General features: G+C 52.2%; 2 protein-coding genes across 6 annotated transcripts in view; both read left to right on the top strand.

Moving 5' to 3' along the window:
- Trpm2 (transient receptor potential cation channel subfamily M member 2) overlaps window positions 1–2,466 on the top strand; it is a 48,830-nt gene extending 46,364 nt beyond the window's left edge. For all 3 annotated transcript variants that reach the window (XM_036167345.1, XM_036167346.1, XM_036167347.1), the window contains 2 exons: window positions 445–561; window positions 1,478–2,466. In XM_036167345.1, coding sequence (XP_036023238.1) covers window positions 445–561; window positions 1,478–1,624 — 264 coding nt within the window. In that variant the 3' untranslated portion in view covers window positions 1,625–2,466. The remainder of the gene's footprint in view (window positions 1–444; window positions 562–1,477) is intronic.
- A 6,170-nt stretch (window positions 2,467–8,636) lies between these two features.
- Lrrc3 (leucine rich repeat containing 3) lies at window positions 8,637–18,133 on the top strand. 3 transcript variants are annotated; one of them, XR_004943116.1, is made up of 4 exons: window positions 8,637–8,700; window positions 9,336–10,425; window positions 16,445–16,846; window positions 18,115–18,133. XR_004943116.1 is itself a non-coding variant. In XM_036168420.1 (2 exons), the coding sequence occupies exon 2, from the start codon at window positions 9,468–9,470 to the stop codon at window positions 10,239–10,241; it is 774 nt and encodes a 257-aa protein (XP_036024313.1). In that variant the 5' UTR covers window positions 8,637–8,700; window positions 9,336–9,467; the 3' UTR covers window positions 10,242–13,283. The 3 variants fall into 3 exon arrangements, 1 of the variants encoding a protein (XP_036024313.1); XR_004943115.1 differs by lacking the exon at window positions 18,115–18,133 and having other exon boundaries at window positions 16,445–17,512; XM_036168420.1 differs by lacking the exons at window positions 16,445–16,846; window positions 18,115–18,133 and having other exon boundaries at window positions 9,336–13,283.
- Window positions 18,134–21,220: the final 3,087 nt, after the last annotated feature.

Genomic DNA, 21,220 nt, shown 5'->3' with positions numbered 1-21,220 from the left:
CATTGATAAACTCCTAACACTCTGTGGCCACCATCCCTATCTAGTTCCAACATCTCATCACCCCCAAAGAAGCCCCTGTGCCTTGGGGTAGCCATCTGTCTTTATCTCTAGGATTGTCGTTCTGAACTCTCATTTTGAGTGTGGTGTGTAGCAGTGACCTTTGCTGTCTGGGTTCTCCCTGAGCAGAATCCTTGAGGATGAGCCTCTGGATTCCCAGTGCAGGCAGCAGGGTTCTATGCTTGACTTGTGCCTAAGGCTAGTTGTGGGGTCAGGAGGCTGTGGGGCCTGACACTGGTCAGGGAGAAAAGCATGTACTGAGCAGCCTCAAGTATGGAGTGTGGGGGAACGGGGAGGCACTCCCTGTGGATCTGAGGTCTGCCCTGTGGCCTGGGGAGTCAGGGCCCCATCACTTGACAGATAGCTCACCCCTGTCCTGGCCTCCAGGTGTACAAAGGGTATGTGGATGACCCAAGGAACACAGACAATGCCTGGATTGAGACAGTGGCTGTCAGCATCCATTTCCAGGGCCAGAATGATGTGGAGCTGAAGAGTCTGGAAGAGGTATGAGGCCAGCCTCCATGTGATGAAATGCTCTGGACACATCTCAGGGCCTTCACAGTAGTGCGCCTGCCTGGGGTCTTGACAGAGCTGCCCATGAGTAGGGAGCTGAGTCAGGTGCTCATCATGGAGGGACCAAAGGGGCACCAGGGAGGGGCAGTAGGGGCCTGTTCTCAGGTGGTTTGGTGAGGAGATACATTAGTTATTTTTCTGTGTATTAGTTATATTGCTGTGACCAAATACTTGAGAAAAAGCAATGTAAGGGTTAGGGTCTATCTTGGCTCACAGTGACCTTGGCTGGGAAGTCACAGCAGCAGGATCATGGGCCAGCTGGTCACATCACATCTGTGGTCAGGAAGTAGGATGCTGGTCCTTAGCTCAGCCTCCCCTTTTTATGTATCCCAGGACCTCATCTCAGGGAATGGTGCCATCCACATTCAGAGAGGAACTTCCTCCTTTAGTTAATCCAATCTAGACATCCTCTTGTGGACTTGCCTAGGGATCTGTCTCTAAGGTGATTCTGGATCCTGTCAAGTTAACAGTCAATATTAATCGCCACAGGAGGACTTGAGGACCATGCCCAGAGAGGCTGGCATGGCCTCTTCCATTCCCTGTGCCCTCTTTACAGGACATTTGTCCACTGGCACTGAGAGCAGCTGATTTAGAACCAGGGTGGGAGAGTCCCACCCTGTGAAATCCAGGTTGGCCAGGCAGGATAAAGGCCTCTGAGTTAGGTCACATCTCCTTCATTCATTTTGGCCTATGGTGCCCAGCAGGGCCAGCTCAGGCACCCAAAGCAGGTGATCTTGTGTCATACAGTAGGCTGGCTATGGATGGGAGGCAATATTGTAGGCTGCACTGGCCCCTGCAGCCTGAGGATTCAGGTTGCTGGGTGGACACAGGCTGTTTGTCCTTGCAGAACCTGCGTACCCACGATCCAAAGGAGTCGACCTGCGGCCTGCAGATGTCTACTGAATGGCAGGTGGTGGATCGGCGCATCCCCCTGTATGCAAACCACAAGACCATCCTCCAAAAGGTGGCCTCACTGTTTGGCGCTCACTTCTGACTGTGGGTTCTGGTGGAAGCCCCAGGGGCAGGCATGGCTAGCCACCAATGTTCCCCAACACTTGGGCTGCTTTATCTTGGTCTGGGTGGCAGACTAGGGTACTGGGTTGGGGTGGTAGGTTGTGGTGCTGGGTTGGGGTGACCACAGGATCTTAACAAGTCCCCAGAGGTGCTGTCCTGAAAGCCACCTCTGCTACAACAGGAGTACAGATGAGGACAGGGTGTAGTCAGTGGCTCCTGGTGCCTGTGTCCTCAGGTACCGTGCCTTGACCTTGGCTTTATGGGGCCCTGCCCAGCAAGATGCTGCCACTACCCATAATCCTGACTGAAAGTGCTACCTCTGGGTATCTGGAAGTGCTATCTCCTGGAGGGACTTCTGTCCTCATTGTGGGAGTTCTGTCTAGGCAGAAGGTGGATAGAGGCTGGATCTCCTCCAGGAAGAGACACTGTCCTCATGATTCCTGGCCGGTGCTGGGTCACAGGCACTGGGGAAGGCAGTGAGGGCTTTGAGATGAATGATTGCCATCCCTAGACTTTAGAAGTGCTCTTCAGAACGCACTCAAGCAGGGCATCCCCTAGCTCCAGCTGACCTGCTGGATACAGAAAGTATTAGAAGACAGTACATCATGTCACGGCCTCTAGAGGAATGTACCATTCTCTGACAGGGGACCTATGACTCAGGGATTGGTACTGGCTACAAGACCAACTCTGCAGCCAGGGTAGGAGTGGGCAATGCTGAGGTTTAATGGGGTGAGACAATAAAGGAGTGGTATGTTCAATCTACCTAAAATTAATCTTGCCAGGCAGTGGTAGTCTATGCCTTTAACCCCAGAGTTTGGGAGGCAGAGCCAGGCGGATCTCTGTGAGGTCAAGGCCAGCCTGGGATACAGAGCTAGCTTCAGGACAGACTCCAAAGCTACACAGAGAAACTCTGTCTTGAAAACAAACAAACAAACAAACAAATAAAATAAAATAAAAATTAATGTTGAAAAAGTTCAGGACTCAACTTGGGCCACTGGGAACAAAGAAAAGCATGCAAACTCTGGGGGTTGGGGGGCAGGGCCTCTCCCAGTAGACTGGGGGGGGGAACACATCCTGAGCTGGTGTGAACCAGTGGAGGCAGCCTGGTTCCCAGGAAAGAAGCCTAGATGCCCAGAAGGAGGTGATGTGATTGACATTTCTTGCCAAGCCACACAAGGGTCTCTGGGAAACGACAGGTAGCCCAGCGAGGGCTGCCGTGTGGCTCCATGGAACCTGAGAAGACATAGTCCTGGGGGGTTGTCCTTTTTCTAGTCAGGCTTCAAAACAATGCAGCAAGTCAGGAAGTATGGAGGATCCGGGAAGCCCTGGAGATCCAGGAATCCTGTGAGATCTAGGAATTCTGGAAGAAACAAGGATTCCAGCAGTACAAAGGAGGAAGCTCTGTCTGGCCCACGCTGTTGAGAAAAAGTATCTTAAAAACAACTGGCTCTGCTCTGGCTGGCCTGGTCTCCCCTTGGCCACCCTGTGTCCTGAGATTGAGTCATTGCATGTGCTGATGGCACAAGGGTGGGTGTGGAGCGAACATATGGGAACGGAACAAACCAATCACATGTCCACCAGCTGAGAGATGCAGGCCATTGTTTCCTTCAAGGGTACCTCCACAATGACCTAAGATTCCCCCTCCCCCATTGAGTCCCACCTCCCGAAGGTTCCACCTCCTTCCAGAAGTACCATGCTAGGGACCAAGCCTCCAATATTCAAGTTATGGGCCCAAATGCCTAGTCCAGTGCGGGAGATGAGGAAACTAAGATGTGTTGAGGGGTTGCTTAGAGCCCCTTCTCCTTCTCAGCCATTCTTTAAACCAAGACAGCAGTGCCCAGGAGACACCAGAGGGCAACCAGCTGCAGTCTAGCTGCCATGCCAACTCAGTTTCTCTGGATTTCCCATAGCCGTCTTTCGTCTTAGGAGTCCATCGCACTGAGGTAGACCAGTTGTCACTGGCTGCTTAGTTTCCTCCATCTGCATCAGTGATTCAGACTTCCGCTATCTGTAGTGATCTTTTCATCCCTGAGCATTCTGTCATTCTGGGCAGTATGTTTGAGCGTGTCTGCTGTCTTCTCACAGCTGCATGAAGGGAGTTCACTGGGCAGGACATCACCAGAGCAGGCCTTGTATGCTTCTCGATGGGTAGCTACCATCTGTCTGATCACTAAAGATCTATCCCCCGTGTGATGACTAATCATCATAAACTTGGCCGGACTTAGAATCATCTAGAAGACTGAAGAACACCTCTAGATATGTCTGTGACCCACCTCATTCAAACTGGTAAAGGTGACACCATCCCATGGGCTGGGGGCTTACATAGAATAACAGAGGAGGAAGGAAAAAGCAGCTGAATGCCACCAGTCAGTCATTTTGCTGCCTGGTCCTCTAAGATGGGAGTAAGCGAGTCTTGAACAAATCCTGCCTTTCGGGCTGTGGACAGGCACCTGCTGTCTTCCTCACCAGGACAGCAGCCTCAAACTATTAACCAGAACAAATCCTCCTGTAAGTCACTTGTCAAATTGTTCAGCAATGGGAAGAGCAACCGGCACAACTGGCCATACAGATGCGCTTTCTCCGCTGTAGAGTTATCCCGTTTCCCTCTGGAGTTGATTGGTTTCGAGCCCTGCATCGACACTGTGGGACCCTGAAGGAAGTGGCTTGAAAAGGAAAGTCCCCTTATGTGATGAGGAAGGACAGACGGGGACGTCCTCACTCGACCAAAAGGAAGTGGCCTGGCTATATTAACAGAAGACAGGGGGATTTCTAGGGAACCACAGGACCTATTCACAGTGACAATAGAGTGAGTTAGTCAAGAACACACTTGGTCACAACATGAGGGTTCAAAATGAGCGGAGCAGACACTGGGGGGTCTGGGGAGACAGTTCGGTTGGTAATGTGCTTGCTGCGTGAGCATGAGAAACTGAGTTCAGACTCCCAGCACCTATGTCAAAAGAGCCAGGCACACTATCATGTGCTTAGTGCTGAGGAGGTGGAGACAGGAGGATTCCTGGGGCTTGCTGGCCAGCTAGACTAGCCAAGTTGGTGAGCACTGGGTTAAGTGAGAGACACTGTCTCAAAAACTAAGGTGGAGACCGAGGAAGACACTCAAGATCAACTTCCTGTAGAACACATGTATATACGTGTTCACACACACACATTCATGTAATCACACATCCACCCACAGATACAAATACACACACACACACACACACACACACACACACACACACACACAAAGTAGACTAATCTATATTTTTTTAATTTATTTTTTTTTAACATTTTATTTTAGCTGGGTAGTGGTGGTGCACTCCCAGCGCTCGGGAGGCAGAGGCAGGTGGATCTCTGAGTTCAAGGCCAGCCTGGTCTACAGAGCAAGTTCCAGGATAACCAGAGCTACACAGATAAACTTGTCTCAAAAACAAACAAACAAACAAACAAAAACATGATATTTATTATTGTGGTGTATGTGTGTGTGTGCACCACAGCACACATGTGGAGGGCAAGGACAACTGTAGAGTTAGTTCTCTCTTACTTTTGAGGAATTCTGGGATCAAACTCAGACTATCAGGCTTCAGTAGGTGCCATCATCAGCTGAGCCATCCTGATGGCTCTAATCTACAGTTATAACTAGGGATTCAATCATCACATGCTAGTCACTTTTAGAGCAAGCAGGCGAGTTGGTAATTCCAGAAGCTTCTCTGCAACATAGCCAGCAGTCTCCATCCCAGATACAGAACGCCCCACCGAGCAGAAGAACAGTATTTGGAGTGCATGCAAGTCATCTCCAGATTCTGGACCATAAACGGGTCTCAGTAAAATTAAGAGGTCCTGAAACATAAAATATAAACATAAAATATATCTTCTGACAATGGATCTAATTAAGTTAGCAATAAAAGAAAGATTGCTGGAAAGTTTCCAAACATCTGGAATTTGAATGACATACTGTTAAATTCATGAGACAAACAAGAAATGGAGAGGCTGGTGAGATGGCTCAGTGGGAAAAGCATGCTTACAGCCAAGTCTGAGGATCCAAGTTTGATCCCTAGGACCCACATGGTGGAAGGAGAGAACCTACTACTACACTTGGGTGGCATTGGTCTGACCACACAAACACAAAATAAATATTTATTTTAAAAAGTAGAATGAGAGGTTATAGAGTATTTTAAACTTGGTGATAATTAAAAAAAAAAAAAACAACCCAAAGTTCTGGGATGCATCTAAAACAAGATGAGAGGGTGTGTGGTATTGTGTTCCCCCAAAATATTGTGTGTTCCCCAAAATAAACTTATCTGGGGTCAGAGAACAGGATGGTCACAATATTAAACATGAGGATAGGCAGTGGTAGAACACACCTTTAATCCCAGCACTCGGGAGGCAGAGCCAAGTGGATCTCTGTGAGGTCAAGGCCACACTGGAAACAGCCAGGCATGATTTAATCCCAGAAAGAGAGCCTTTAGTCCCAGGAATGATGGCAGAGACCAGAAAGATATATAAGGCTTGAAAGCCAGGCACCAGAGCTAGTTAAGCATTTGGCTGGGCAAGCATTCAGGCTTTCGAGCAGCAGTTCAGCTGAGAGCCATTGGGATGAGGACACAGCAGCTTGCAGTCTGAGGAAACAAGACCAGCTGAGGAACTGGTGAGGTGAGGAAACTGTGGCTTGTTCTCTGTCTCTGATCTTCCACCGTTCACCCCAATAACTGGCCTCAGGTTTGTTCTTATTAATAAGACCTGTTAAGATTCCTGCTACAAGGGTGTATCTATGCTGGAGAAGGAAACAGTGCCCAGGAGTTCAGCCTCTAGCCAAGGAAACTAGAAAGTGAAGAGGAGGTTATACACGTGCAAGCAGAGGACAGAAGAAAGTCCAGAGTGGAAATCCATGGGAAAAATGAGACAGTGGAGAAGCCACTTTAACCCACAAGCTGTTGTTCTGACTTGATCAACAGTCAATGGATACATGCCTATCCTGAATTCTCAGAGAGGAAGTGCAGGCACTGGAGGAGCCATGCATGAGAACAGTGCCGATCACTCACATTTCATGGACACCGAAAGGGTGACATGGGTACATTATAAATCCATTTCTTCAACAGCTTGGATGAGATGTCACTTTCTTAAGTGACACAAAACATTAGGCTAAAGGGGAAAACTTGGCACTTGTAAACATGGTAAACAATTCAACTACATACAAAGATGATAACATCATGAGTAAGTGGGCTTTATCCCCAAACAGAGGCCAATTTAACACGTGAAGATCAATTGCTATAATCTCATGTTAGCAGACCTTCAAAAACAAAATCCAACCTCCACTTTTGATTTAAAACATATTCTCAGCAAACTAGAGAAAGGATAATCCTCTCAACATCCAGACAAAATGGGCTATCCATATATCACACCTAATACCATATATCCAGATTAACTCCAAACCCAGATCTGTACATCTATAAAACCCCCTGGCTTTACCTCAGGCAAAGACATCTTACATATGACACTCAATATCATAATCCTCCAAAGAAAGAAAATCGCTGTTAGACTCCCTCAAAATTAAAATCCAACTGTGGAAAGAATGGAGACAGACCACACAGACTGAGGAACAATATTTACAAACCATGTGTCTGAGAAGGATGTTTCCAAAGAACTCTCCCAACTCAAAATCAAGGAAAACAAACAACTCAGTTAAAAGCAGAGTGATGGAGCAGACAGGAAGCAGATCGCACCATGAACCTCTAAGGTGACACAGACCCACACCACAGGTCAAGCCAACACTCCACACCCCAAGTGTCTCCAGAGTGAGCCACTGGCTCATCAGGTGCTGTTGGTATGACAGAGAACCAGAAGTCAGTCATGCTTCAGCCACTGCCCTTCTGGGTATTCATTCAAGGCTGCTGCACAGTGCTTCCTGGCCCTTCTGTTAGAGCCCCAGAACAAAACTCGGCCGGAGCTGAACAGGTAAGCAGACCAGAACCTGGCACACTGGACCCACAGCCCCAAGAGCCACTCAGCGTGGTGAACCTCGAAATAAGGGGTCTGAAAGTGAACCTGTGTGATGGGAGGCCATTTATAGAAGTCGTGGAAAATGCAGACTCCACTGTCAGAAGAAGGCAGGTGACAAAGGGAGACTGAGGACCTCCTGAGGCCGGTGGTGATAGGTTTGGAGCTGAGGGTCAGGTCCCAGGTAGATGCCCCTATCTGCCTTCTTAGGGTGTCGCCACCCAGGACCTGGGATTTGGGGTGAGGGACATCAGTCAGGCAGTGGGGATGCTCAGGGCCGGGCTTGGCCACATGGCACGTCCATGGACCCTCCTCTTACCAATGCCCCAGAAAGCCGACACCTAAACCCGCCCATGCCCTCCCAGGCCCCGCCTAGATTCCGCCCCAGCCAGTTTAGTCCTTATGCCAGGCCCCGCCCCTCGCACGGAACCCCGCCCACAACCCTGCGCACCTCTCCCCTCTCTGTCTTCTACCGCTTTTATAAACTCTGTTTAGCCTTTCCTTACAGAGGCCTCAGCCCCTACACAGACCTTCACCTATCAGACCCTTCCCCTTAAGGCCTTGACCCTCAAACAAGACTCTCCCCTACCCAGCCCCTCCTCCTTCAGGCCCCTCTCCAAGCACAAGGACCGCCCCTCAGAGACCCCGCCCTTCAACACTCAGACCACGTCCTTACCTGGACACCTCTCATCCATAACCGGCTCCGCCCCGTCCCCTAAGGCACACAACACCAACGCCCCTATCTATCAGGACCCCTTCTCACCGCTCCCATCCCTATAGCAAGGCGCCTCTCCACCCTGCCCCTCACTTTAAGGCCCCGCCCCAACAGGCAGAACCCCGCCCCTCTGGCCTCACCCCTCTTATTCCGACCCCGCCACCATCCCGCCCTTCCTCTTGCCGGTCCCTCCCCTATCTCAAAGGCCCCCGCCCCTCCCGCCCTGGCTTGCCAGCCGCTCTCCTCTAACTGGCCGCTGGGTGGGCGCGGGGCGGGTCGCCGCGGAGCTGGAAGAGCCCTGGCCAGGCTTCGGGAAGCTCGGAAGGCTCAGAGCAGCCACCGCCGCTCAGGTAAAGCCCCCACCCGCCCGCGTGGCCCTGCCACCCTGCTCCCTGCCGCCGCTCCTCGCCCAGCCCGGCCGCACGCAGGGGGCTGCGTTTCCTCTCCGCTGCCCCCAGCGTCGCGGGCGTGGAGCTGCTGCTTCGGAGCGCCCCGCGAGCTCTGCTGATGGCCACAGTCTTTAAGGTGTCACAGGTAGCCGGAGTGCTCAGGGACAAACGGGCACACGCGGGCACCTGCCCCGCCCGACCTGGCTGGCACAGATCGGGAGGGAAGCCCTCGGCCAGCACTGGAGTTGGGGGAGGGGAGAGAGAGAGAGATGGATCCCTGGGCCTCCGCCCAGACTTGGGTCCCCTGCTATAGGTGGGTGACCAGGGCTAGGGCAGGGTTCTGTAACCACCTCGCTAGGGCCGGTCTCCAGCCGGCCGTTAGCCTTCGTTGTCTTTTTTTTTAGCTGGGAGATGCTTCTTTGGGTGGCCTTGGGAATCTTCCAGAGTAAGTTACAAGGCAGGTATGTTTGATAGCCTGCAACCCTGCCTACAACCTGGTGTGTCTATGACGCCTTTCCTCGCTGCTTCTGTCCTCGCAGATGGACGGTAGTGGGAAGTGCTGGTCACCTCCACCTCTCTTTCTCTTTTTCTTGTAGAACTGAGACCCATTAGGCTCTTCTGCAGGTGAGGGCACAGAGTTTGTGTTGGATGACTGCCTGCAACGTGGGGAAGGACACCCACCTGCAAATCCTAGTAGAGAAGAGCCACCTGAGTCAGGTGGAGGCAAGATGGGCCCCAGGGGCAGGCAGAGCCCCACATCCCCACTGGCGCCCTCCCAAGGGTCTTGTTTTTTCCTCCTCTTCTGCTTGCGCTTAGGTGCCTCCTGCCCACAGGCCTGCCAGTGCCCTGACCATGCTGGGGCCGTGGCTGTCCATTGCAGCTCAAAAGGCCTGCAGGAGATCCCTAGGGACATCCCCGCGGACACGGTGCTCTTGAAGCTAGACGCCAACAGAATCTCCCGAGTCCCCAATGGAGCCTTCCAGAACCTGCCCCAGCTGAGGGAACTGGACCTGTCCCATAATGCCATTGAGGCCATTGGACCTGCAGCCTTCTCAGGTCTGGCTGGGGGCCTGCGGCTTCTGGATTTATCCCACAATCGCATCCGAAGAATTCCAAAGGACGCGCTGGGCAAGTTGAGTGCCAAGATCCGCCTGTCCCACAATCCACTGCACTGTGAGTGTGCTCTGCAGGAGGCTCTGTGGGAGCTGAAACTGGACCCTGACTCTGTGGATGAAATTGCCTGCCACACCTCAGCACAGGAGCAGTTCGTGGGGAAGCCACTCATCCAGGTCTTGGACTCAGGTGCCAGTTTCTGTAGTACCCACCGGAAGACCACTGATGTGGCCATGCTGGTCACCATGTTCTGCTGGTTCACCATGGTGATTGCCTATGTTGTGTACTACGTACGCCACAACCAGGAAGATGCTAGGCGACATCTGGAGTACCTGAAGTCCCTGCCTAGTGCCCCAGTCTCCAAGGAGCCTCTCAGCCCTGTGCCCTAGCGCCTGCCTCTGGTGGGCCACTGAGCCTGGCTGTCCTGGTTTCTGCACCAGGGGAGGTGATGGTGCTCTTGTGTTCTGGGGAGGTGCATTGCAATTGCTTCTGCACAGCCTCCAAAGCACTTTCATTGGCATTTCGTCTCTGCAGCCACTGCCTGCACAGTAGGGGATTTGCCCATCTGAATGGGTAGGTACACTGAGGTTTAGAGAAATGGAAGACCTTGCCAGGGCTGGATTCAGCTGGCGCTTAAACCCAGGCTGCTTGTGGTATAGGTCTGCGACCCCTCTGATCTGCCAACGTTTTCCACCCGGTGCTGTGGGAAGTGAATATTCGTACACACGAAGATGGGGCCCTGGTGGGGAGGATGGCTGTAGCATTGTTAATCAGAGGCATCAGCAGCTTTGCCACTGGGGAATGGCTCACTCTGTTTACCGTTGCTCTCCCAGGACATCCCAACAAAGATGTTGCCCTTTCCCAGAGCAAAGCACTGGCGATCTAGACCTTTCTGGAGAGGTCAGTGCGAAGTACAGCCTGTACTGGCCTGCACTGACCTTTGTTCTGGGAGTGCTTGGGTCGCCCTTGTGCCAAAATTTCAGTCCATTGACAGGGAGAAAATGGGGAAACACAAGAAAGGTCCAGCATGGGCTCACCGTGGCAGTGTCCGCTGCCAACTTACGGCCCTCCCCTGCTTCTGCCACTCCCATCTGTGCCTGGCCAGTGGGAGCCTGTCAATCACAGTGGCTCCTGTGCCTTGCTTTTCTCCTGCCGATATCAAAAGCAGCTTTTCAAAGGAAGCGGGACTGGTGTCTGAGGTTTCCCTGCCAATTCACAGGATGCTGCTTTTCTCTAGCAACAAGAACTTTCTCTTTTCACCTCACTGGAATCCCAGCATTACTTGGTTGGTCAGTTTTCTTACCTATCTTACTTCATGTTCAGGGGTAGATGTTACAGCTACCTACTTGACTAACTTCCGGTTTTATTATTTACTGTCTTTTTGTATAAGTGTTTTTATCTTCCCAAGCTATATTTAGTACTTGGGGAGAAGCAAATGAGCATAGACTGTGTGGATGTCGAGTGTCAGGTCTAGATGTCTCTTCCAGCAGAAATTGACTGTGGCTTCTGTTTCTGTTGGAAATTCTCTTGTGATCTGCAGGGACAAGGTGAGACTGTGTCTGGGGCCTGGCCTGGCTTGGTTTTAGCATCACTGTGGCCCACAGTTCTGTCACCAAGAGACATAGCGCCTGAGGCCACATGACCGTCAGCCATAGAAGTACATGAAAAAGAAACACTCATCAATTCCAGACTTCCTCCCACTGCTGAGTGCTCACACCTACATGGTGGCTCTGGGGCCACCATCCCTAGCATGTGCAATATGAGTAGAATGCTAATCTGAAGTCTTAGATGAGCTCAGACCCTGCCCACCATTCTCCCATGGCACTGGGCCAAGCTACACTGTCTGCAGAGCTGTAGGAGTCAGGCCCTGGCAGGGGCTAGTAGCACCATTCCCATTCCAGTGAGAATTGGAACCATGAGCAGCCTCCTTAGGGACACCAGGCACTGGTGTGACTGCTACCTGGACCGCAGGGCACAGACACGGCTAACATATGGTGTCCAGTTAAGTGTTCAGGGGAGGCAGGTGCTGAGGACGGAGTGGTCTGGACCCGGAGGGTTCTGTCACAAGGAGAAGAGGCTAGAAAGCCCGAGCTGAGGGCTTGGATTAAAGACTGGGTGCTACTCTGCTACTGTGGCAGTGCCGAAGTGGCTGTATCTGCCCCCATGAGCAGGGACACCCCTTGCCTGGCACCTACTCCAGAGGTGCTGGTGCAGAGGATATGGCTTGTAGTCTTATTGTATGGTGTGATATGTGGAGCAGAGAAGGTAGCTGCTTTCCAGGCTGGTGCCACAATGTAGGTGGTAGCTGGGCCCTGCAGCCCCTCCACCACCCTTCTTAAGGAGGGAGGCCCTCCCTGTCTCCAGGAGCCTGCCACTGTCCAACAGGTCTGTTCCGTGGCTATGACCAGGTCAGGAAAGAGAATGGATGGAGGCTGGGTGGTGAGGTCAGTACCCCAGAGCTCTTCTGTTGCTCTTGTCCCAGAATCACCCAGTGGGTGGGCCCTTTAGATGCACAGGGGTAGGACTCCTTCCCAGGCTGCTCAACTCGCTGCCAGGCTTGCTACCCTTACTTAGCCCAGGGCTTGGCCCCACCTGGTTGTGCATCAACAGGGCTCCTGTACAGTCCCTGCTGGAAAGAGAAGGCAGGGACAGTCTATGTGTGTGGAGCCTGGAGAGAGCTGCGCCTCCTCCTGTAAGAACCCCAGAGACCCCAGAACTCTCCTCCTCATCCAGGCTCCCAACCCTGTTTCTTTGGAGTCCCATTTCCCTGCCATGCCATTCCCTATCCACTCTCTTCCCTCCCATGGCCAGCTCACGGGAGAAGTGTATGAGGCTGGACCCCCTGATGGAGACTCACGGGGGCGGGGGAGCGGTGCATTGAGATGCTCTTTCTCCCTGGATCCCATCTGCTTCCACCAGCTTCCCCATCCTTCCACCCTTGAATGAGATGCTCTTCCTCCCCAACCCTGCACAGACCCTCTAGATCCTATCTGGGTCAGCTCCCCTTCTCTACCCCCCAGACTCTGGAAGGCAGGTGGGACCTTGCTACACAGAGGTGCCCAAATGTCCTTCAGGCACAGTGGGTGGATTGTGTCACATGGCTCAGTGTTGTTCACCCCACTCCCACCCCAGTCAGGATAAAGTCACTATCCCAGGTCCCAGCCACTGGCCCCTCTGGACGAGTTCTCTCCCACTAGTCACATTTGGTTCTAAGACATGGTTCTAAACTGAGTTCCTTGGGTGGGGTCAGAGATGGCGGATGGTAAGTCGTAGACTGAGATGGAGTGTTCTGGACCCGTGGCAGCTCTCAGCCATGCAGAAACCTAGGATGGCTTCTGAGTTGCCTTTCCTAGAAGCCCAGTCCTGAACCGGATCTGTCCCCTTCTCAGCCTTTCTGTGAACCCCCAATAAAGCTCTTTGTGCCGAAAGCTGCTGATGGGGATTATGTCTTCAACTGCAGCTGACACCTGTCCCTTGCATCCCTGTCAGGGTCTACAGGGCCTCCCACCTGGGAGGGCATCTCCAACTGATTGTTAGAGCTGCATCCTGCTGATCATGCAGCATCAGGAATGCTGGGAGCCAGCTTGCGCCATGGTACCTTCAATCTGATCATGTCGAGGTGCTACACAACACCAAGAAAATTGGTAAACACTACATGTCAGAATTCCACCCTCATATCCTAGGGAAAGGTCATCATTTGGCAGCATACTTCCAGAGAAGCGTTAAGTGTGACCTCCAGGCCGGGCCAGCAGCGGCTGGATCGTCACAGTGCAGGTGCTCCCATACAGTGATGCCCCACAGGCTTACGGGCCACACTAGGGCCATGCCAGGGACAAAGTCTCCTGAATCTGGGGATTCCCAGGTTCAGGACTTGATTTCTCAAGGGCTTCACTCATGGGCTTCACCTTCTACTGATGTTTGTTGCCTCCTGACAGCTTCCTACCCCTGCTCTGGGATCACAGGTGCCTGCTGACCCCACCAACCTTCTTCCCACTGCTGTTCCCCAGTGTCCTACCTGGAGACCCATGTCCCTGGGGATGGCCTGGTACCTCTCTGCCAGCCTGGGTTATCCCTGCCTACTTCCTTACCTGCCTTGCTCTTTAGGATCATCTGACAATGGATGAAACCTCTCTCCTCCCCTCAGTGTGCTCTGCCATGGAGCCTCCCCATACCAAGTCTCTGCACTCCAGATCAGTTCCCAGTTAATGTACCTGAGAGACTTGAGGGTGTGCACGTCACCTGTCAGCCTGTCTCCCTTCTCTGAAGACTGGCTTGTCCCTCCTAGGGAAACCTCAGTGTAGGCAGAGCAGGGCCCACCAGCTTCTGAAGTCTACACACACACACACACACACACACACACACACACACACACACACACACAGAGAGGGGGGGGGTACACACATGCATGCATGCACACATGCACACATTTTTACTACATATAAGCCAGCCAAACACTGGTGTGATGTCACATTCATGCTCATGTTCACACCCTCATATGCACACACTTGGGGACACACACTGCTCACTGGTACCACCTCCTTTCTGGGCACATGCATCTACACTTGCTGTTCTTCCTTCATTCTTGGCACAGCATGTCTGTGGTCCTCGGAGGGAGTGTTGCCCCATGCCCTCAGGCCTCTAGAGACTGTTGCCTACGCATGGGTCTTTGTATTAGCATCCGTTTCCTGGCTTTTCCAGCATCCAGAGGCAGCTGCTTTCCTGGGATTCCGAGGACAGCTTTTGTAGCTCTCTGAACCTGCAGTGGACACCTCTGCTTTGTATACCACAAGCTGAGGAGACCATGACCTGAGTCTCTGGGTGCCGGGCTCAGAGGGAAAGCCCTTGTTTTGGAAAGGGCATCTGGGTGGTGCCAAGGACAAAGTCATGAGCATGGGCAGTACAGCTCTGGCAGGGTCTGTGTCCAGGCCCTGCCAAGGCAAAATCTCATCCATGACTCTGTGTGAATGTGGCATCAGGGGTAACAGCAGCTCTCGGCCACCCTCTTTACTCAGGACACAGGCGCTGGGAGGGGACCGCAGCCTCTACATCACAGAGCCAGCTTGCTTTCAAAGGTGTTTTAGTGGGTTCTCACAGCGGCTGGCATGGTGGGTCCTGCTCTGCTTCAGAGAAGAGCTGAGGTCCAGGAGGAGTGACATGCTCACTTAGTGGTGGTTGGCTCCTGGCAGCACGGGCTGGAATCTCTGATGGCTGGCCTGGACACTGTCACTTGGGAACTGGGCTTTGGGGTGTTGTCAAAACAAAAGGCCAGAGCTTGGTTGACTACAGATGGAAGAAAGCTAGCAGCCAGTGTGTGAGGCAAAGCAGACCTGTTCACCCAGCCTGTCTGCATGGCCACCGTAGCCAGAGGCAGGATGCAGCAAGCTTGGAGCTGAGAACTGGCTCTTTACTTGTAACCATGGCAACAACACTGCCCAGAAAGGGAGTGGACACCCAGGCATCACTGGGTGACATTAGCCATCAGAAGTGGCCATGTGCTGCTGTCGGGACCATTGGAGGCCAACCATTTTGCCTTTTCCCTCACATTCTGGGCAGACTGAAGCAAAGGGACTCTCTCCTGTCCCAAGCCTTTTGTTCTGTCGCTTTTTGGGATGCTCTTGTGCCCTCTTAGGAGGAGTGGCTTTGCAGTTTGGATTATAGAGTTGCCTAACAAGGACATACATCTTGGGCCACCCTGGCCGGGTTAGGACTGGGATGGGAAGTTTGTCTGCGTATTTTGTATCCTGTAGTCTGCTTTTGTGGCTTCCTTAGTTTACATCTGGGGAATGTGGGCAGCTTTAACTAGGCAATTCCAGGTCCTGGGGGACAGGTGAGCTTTGTACACAGTCCCATCTAGCAGGAGAATAGCTGGAATCATAAAGACACAGACCACCCTGTCCTGTCCTCCGTTAGGTTCCTGGAGTTGGCAAGTTGTCTAAGGACAGGTGCCAGGAAGTCCAGAGGTTTCTTGGACTTCTCTCCATGGCCATCTTCTCACTGTGTCTCAATGCTGGCCCCTCGGGGGTGGGAGGAAGAAGGGATGGGGGAGGAGCTGAGGAGAGGGAAGGGAAGAAGAAAGGAGAGAGGGGAAGGAAAGGTGAGAAACAAGAGGAAGAAGAGAAAAGGAGGAGAGGAAAGAGGAGAAGAGGGAGAAGAAGCCAGGTAGCTGTCAACAGAACAGGCTCTTGCAGGCATCCCGCTCCAATCCCAGAACCCATGCTCGTTTCCTTACGCAGCAGAAAAGGGCTTGAGGTTGCCATTGCTGACTGTTGCACGGCTGTTCCATGTGGAGCAGGTTGGGAAGAGGGGCTCAGTGGAGGAAAAAAGATACAGTCACAGCAGCTGGGCTGGGAATGGGGAGGGAGGTCATGAGCCAAAAGCTGCCCGTGGCTCCAGGAGCCGGAAGGATGTGGACACAGCTTCCTTCAGGAAGTAGCCAGCTTTGTCACCGCTCAGCCAAAAGCCTGTGTAGACCTTCTGCCCTTAGGGACACTGGGTTGAGGAAGCTTTGCTGGTTTTGGCCACTGGCTACTCCCCTGTGGTGTTGCAGACACGACATGCTGCCCTTTACCACCTCGCTGTCTCTCCTTCTTAGGCACAGGACAGGAGGAACCAGCTCAGCTCTCCCTAGCCGTTCTCATCCAAGCAGATCCACGCTGCTCCAGCTTTGGCCCACCCTCTGCTGCCCTCCCACCGAACACACAGACCTTCCACAAGTCATTCTCCTTCCGTGATCTGTCCCTCTCTCCGTGGCTTCTGTGATCTCCACACTGCAGTGTTAGGTGGCACCAGACACCCGTTGGTGACCGAAGAGCTGGGAGATCTAGGGTTGGGGGGAACCAAAGGCTCTGAAATGGTTCCTGTGCGAGGTGATCCTGTCGCTTGTCATCAACCTGCCCTGCGGCCCAGCAATCCTGTGAAAGGCCATCGGCCACAGTAAGCCTTCCCCCATGACCTTTCCCGCAGCTTCATGAGCATGACTGCAAGCCAAAGGCTGGTAAGCAGGAGGATGGGGGAGAGACGACAGCATGCTCAGTGAAGAGCTAGGGACTGCAGCTGGTTGAGGAGATGGAGGAAGAGCAGCACAGCTGTCGGGGAGTGTGGGCCTCCTGAGGCAGTGGGCTAGGCAGGCAGGCCCTGGTTGAGAACGTGACCAAAGGGTATGACCTGGATGGGTCCCACTGCACAGCAGATTTGCTAGATAGCATCCACACGATGCAGCACCTGCCCTTGCTGAAGGTGCTGGTGACACTCATGTAGGGACAGAGGACCAGCACGACTCAACGGTGAGGGAGCACTGTGCTTCAGATTTGAGCCAGCCGTGTGGGAGGGGTCTCAAGGCCTACTGCCCATGACAGCGCCTGGCCAGGCGGGGCTGGAAGGTGTGTGTGAGCATGCGTTTGCAGCATACGTGTGCGCTGTTGTACCCATGGGAAGGTATGCATATGTGTGCACATGCCAGGTATCTGTGGGAAAGTGTACATGTATGTATGTGAGGGAGGTGTTGGGGTGACAAAGGTACATGTTGGCCGTGGAGAGGTCAGAGGTCAAGCCCTAGTAATCCCAATATGAGGAGCAATGACCTCAGGGCAAACAGTGCCACAGCAGGACTACTTAGATCAAGGTTGGTTTGAAAGGCAGGTGACATAGGTGTGTTCACACATGGCAGGCTAGGTTTTTTTTTTTTTTTTTTTCGAGACAAGGTTTCTCTGTGTAGCTTTGTGCCTTTCCTGGAACTCACTCTGTAGACCAGGCTGGCCTTGAACTCACAAAGATCAGCCTGCCTCTGCCTCCCGAGTGCTGGGATTAAAGGCATATGCCACCATTGCCCGGCAACTGGTTGGCTGTTTTTTTGGCTAGTTTTGTGGGAAGCAAAGCTTAGAAGCCAGAAACAAAGACGACTGCTGATATGTTTCTGTGGAAGGCAGGACTTCCAGGAAGTAGCCATAGCTGAAAACTGAGATTTGCCCAGTGGCATTTTAAAAACTTGTTTATTGTCACACACCATCACCATGGATTCCTGAAGGCACCTGGCCCAGCACACTTGGGACTTTGCTGAAGAAGTGCTAGTTGGGTCAGGAACCATGAACTTGTGGCTCTGCAAGCAGCCTGGGCTGCTTGAGCCCCATCAGCAAGATGCAAACCAGAGGTGCAGCCAGCATGCATGCTGTAAATACCTGAGTGTTCTCTGTCCCCCTCTGGCTTGCATTCAGATTTTAAAAACCTTGATTTACAGGTTCGGCTTTCATGTTTGTTTCCATTCAGCAGGCCAACCAGAGCCAGGGTGGCACCTTGGGGTGGAAGATAAATTACTGTTCTCTGTTTTGTGCCCACTGTGTTGGCGATGAGCGTTGCCTGCCTCCCCTCCCTGGCGCCAGTTTCCTGGGTGAATGGACACTGTATCAACACTCCTGCCTCAGAGATGAACTATGTGGACATCAACTGATTCCAAGAGGGAGGATGCTCTTGGGGGGTAGGACAGAGCAGGTAACAGTCCTGGGCCAGTCCTTGTCTAATGCATGCACAGACTTAAAGGCCATAGGTGGCTAGTGGGACTAGACTTGGGCTGTCCTGACTCCTGCTTGGGGACTTTTGCCCATTTGTGTCTCCAAAGAAACAGCACCATCCAAGACACAAGTGGATCACAAGTTATAGGTTAGCTTGGGCTACAGGGCGAGTTCAAGGACAGCCTGAGTAATTTAGTAAGATCTTGTCTCAAACTAAAAAGGGGGAAGGGGCTGGGAATTTAGCTCAGTGGTAGAGTGCTTGCCAGCATGCATAAGGCCCTGGGTTCATGCGTGAGACCTAGAAAAAAAGTAATAAATAAAAACAGAGAGGGAGGAAGTGGTGGTTGGGAGTATGCCCACAAGCAAAAGAACAGCAAGACAAACAGGTTTCTTGGGACTGTGAGGCTAATAATCATGTTCAGTCCAGTGTAGCATGGGCCAACAGGTTGGGGAACCTAGGAACGCTCGCAGACCAAGAAGTCCAACCTATTGACTTGCAAGTCCCTGATCTATTCAGGCTTTCAGTGGATTGCATGAGGCCCAGTTGGCTGCATGACCTCAAGGTCAGACTTATAAATTCATCTCCAGGCAGTGTCAGGCTGGGCTCATAGGGCTTACAGAGACAGAAGCAGCAACCACAAAGCCTGCCTGGGTCTGCGCCAGGTCCTCGGCACAGATGTTACAGTATAGCTGGGTGTTCTTGTGGGACTCCTAACATGGGTCCCATAAGCAGTGGGGCTCTTTTGCCTGCTTATGGGACCCATGTCCTCCTATTGGGTGGCCTGGCCTAGTCTTATTGCATCTTGTATGGTGTGTTCAGTTGATATCCCTGGAAGGCCTGCTCTTTTCTGAAGGGAAACAGGAACAGTGGATCTTGGGGAGACGGAAGGTGGGGAAATTGGGAGGAGTGAGGGAAGGTCAGTATGTATTATATGAGAGAAGAATAAAGAAAAAAATGGGGCTAGAGAGATGGCTTGGCAGTTAAGAGCACTGGCTGCTCTTCCAGAGGACTCAGGTTCAATTCCCAGCACCCACATGTCAGCTCACAACTGTCTGTAACTCCACTTCGAGAGGACCTGACACTCTCACAGACATATATGCAGGCAAAACACCAATGCACATAAAATAATATAAAAATCTTAAATAAAAAAGAAAAAAAAGTATCTCATCTACAAGAAGTTTCCAAACTGACACCCAAACTAGCACAAGACTGGGAGCTGGGCACCTGGGGGCGGGCCAGACTCTCCCCTTCTATGGGACTAGTCCCCTGCCTGTGTGTCAGGAAGTCTGCTTGTGGAATGAGCCCTTCCCCCCAGGCTGCCTGCTCTGCTCTTATACTATATTTGGGTTACAGTTACACCCCCTAAAAATATTCATTTGCCTGAAGTTCAGCTTTCATTGAACATTCTGTATTTTTACCTGGTGTTCTTAGTCTACTCTCTTGGAGTCAGGAAAGCCAGTGTTGTACCCTGGTCCAGACATATAAGGTCCTTGGCTACCCAGGGCCAAGTGGCCAAAAACTGCCAGGCTCAGGCCTCAGGGCAGCAGCTGCAGGGGTGGGCGTGCACACCATAGAACTCCATCTTCCTGTCCTGAGGCTTCCTAGCCTGTCTCCTGCAGTTCTCCTGCCCAGGCTCCCCCAGAGCAGTCAAGTCCCATTGGCTTGGCAACCTCACCTCCTGGAGCACACAGGCTCTAGAGGAATCCCAGTGTTTGGAAATGAGGGCTCCAGTTGCTCTAAATATCCAAGTCTAGACGGAAGAGGAGCAGGCCTGGCATGGGGCTCCTTCCCAGAGGTGATCTTAATCCTGCGGAAATGAAGACAAGTGCGTCTTTGGCCTCCCTTTGGCCATCAGACATTGAGGAAATTTTTTTTATTATTAAATATGTTTATTTATTGAAATTTTTTTCCAATTTACATACCAACCCCAGTTCCCCCTCCCTCCCCTTCTCCCGCCTCCTCCCCTCCCTCCCACTCTACCCCCATCCACTCCTCAGAGTGGGTAAGGCCTCCCATGGTAGTCAACAAAGTCTGGCATACCAAGTTGAAGGAGAGCCTAGCCCCTCCCCATTGTATCAAGGCTGAGCAAGGTATCCCACTGCAGAGAATGGGCTCCAAAAAGTCAGTTCATGCACCTGGGATAAGTCCTGGTCCTGCTGCCAGGGACCCCACAAACAGATCGAGTCACATAGCTGTCACCCACATTCAGCGGGCCTAGTTTGGTCCCTTGCAGGTTCCCGAGCAGTCAGTCCAGAGTCAGTGAGCTCCAACGAGCACCGTCAGCTGTCTCTGTGGGTTTCCCCATCATGATTTTGACCCCCTCTTCCTCTTCTTCTTCTTCTTCTTCTTCTTCTTCTTCTTCTTCTTCTTCTTCTTCTTCTTCTTCTTCTTCTTCTTCTTCTTCTTCTTCTTCTTAGCCGAGGATTGAACCCCAGGCCTTGTGCTTGCTAGGCAAGCGCTCTACCATTGAGCTAAATCTGCACCCCTGCTCCTGATGTTTTACAATCTTGCATCTAAGCTGTTAACACCCAATATGCTGGATTCACAGATGAGGAGCTTCCCTTAAGCATTCAGGAGGGTGGAATCTCACAGGGAACATTGAGGAAATTGACTCCAGGGAATTGGGATCACTCCAGGAGTCACACTGGGAGAAGGAAAAGGCTAGTTCTCTTATGCCAGCCAGAGGGGAGCTTGTCCCCCAGGAGAGATTTCACACAGTTCTGACAACTCATCAGATCACCTTGCAGGAGAGCCCAGAGCCCAGACAATGATGGATCACTGTTGGACAGGACCCCACCTTAGCCAGGGTTGCTTAGTTACTCAAACCTCATGCCCTCCACTTAAACCTATGTGAGGACCCCTG

This window comes from Onychomys torridus, chromosome 18 (genome assembly GCF_903995425.1).
Source record: "Onychomys torridus chromosome 18, mOncTor1.1, whole genome shotgun sequence".
Taxonomy (NCBI): Eukaryota; Metazoa; Chordata; class Mammalia; order Rodentia; family Cricetidae; genus Onychomys; species Onychomys torridus.
This window is presented reverse-complemented; position numbering and strand designations above follow the sequence as displayed.

Coding starts and splice junctions, on each gene's coding strand:
- Lrrc3 (XM_036168420.1), top strand. CDS start 9,468: ATGGGCCCCAGGGGCAGGCAGAGCCCCACATCCCCACTGGCGCCCTCC.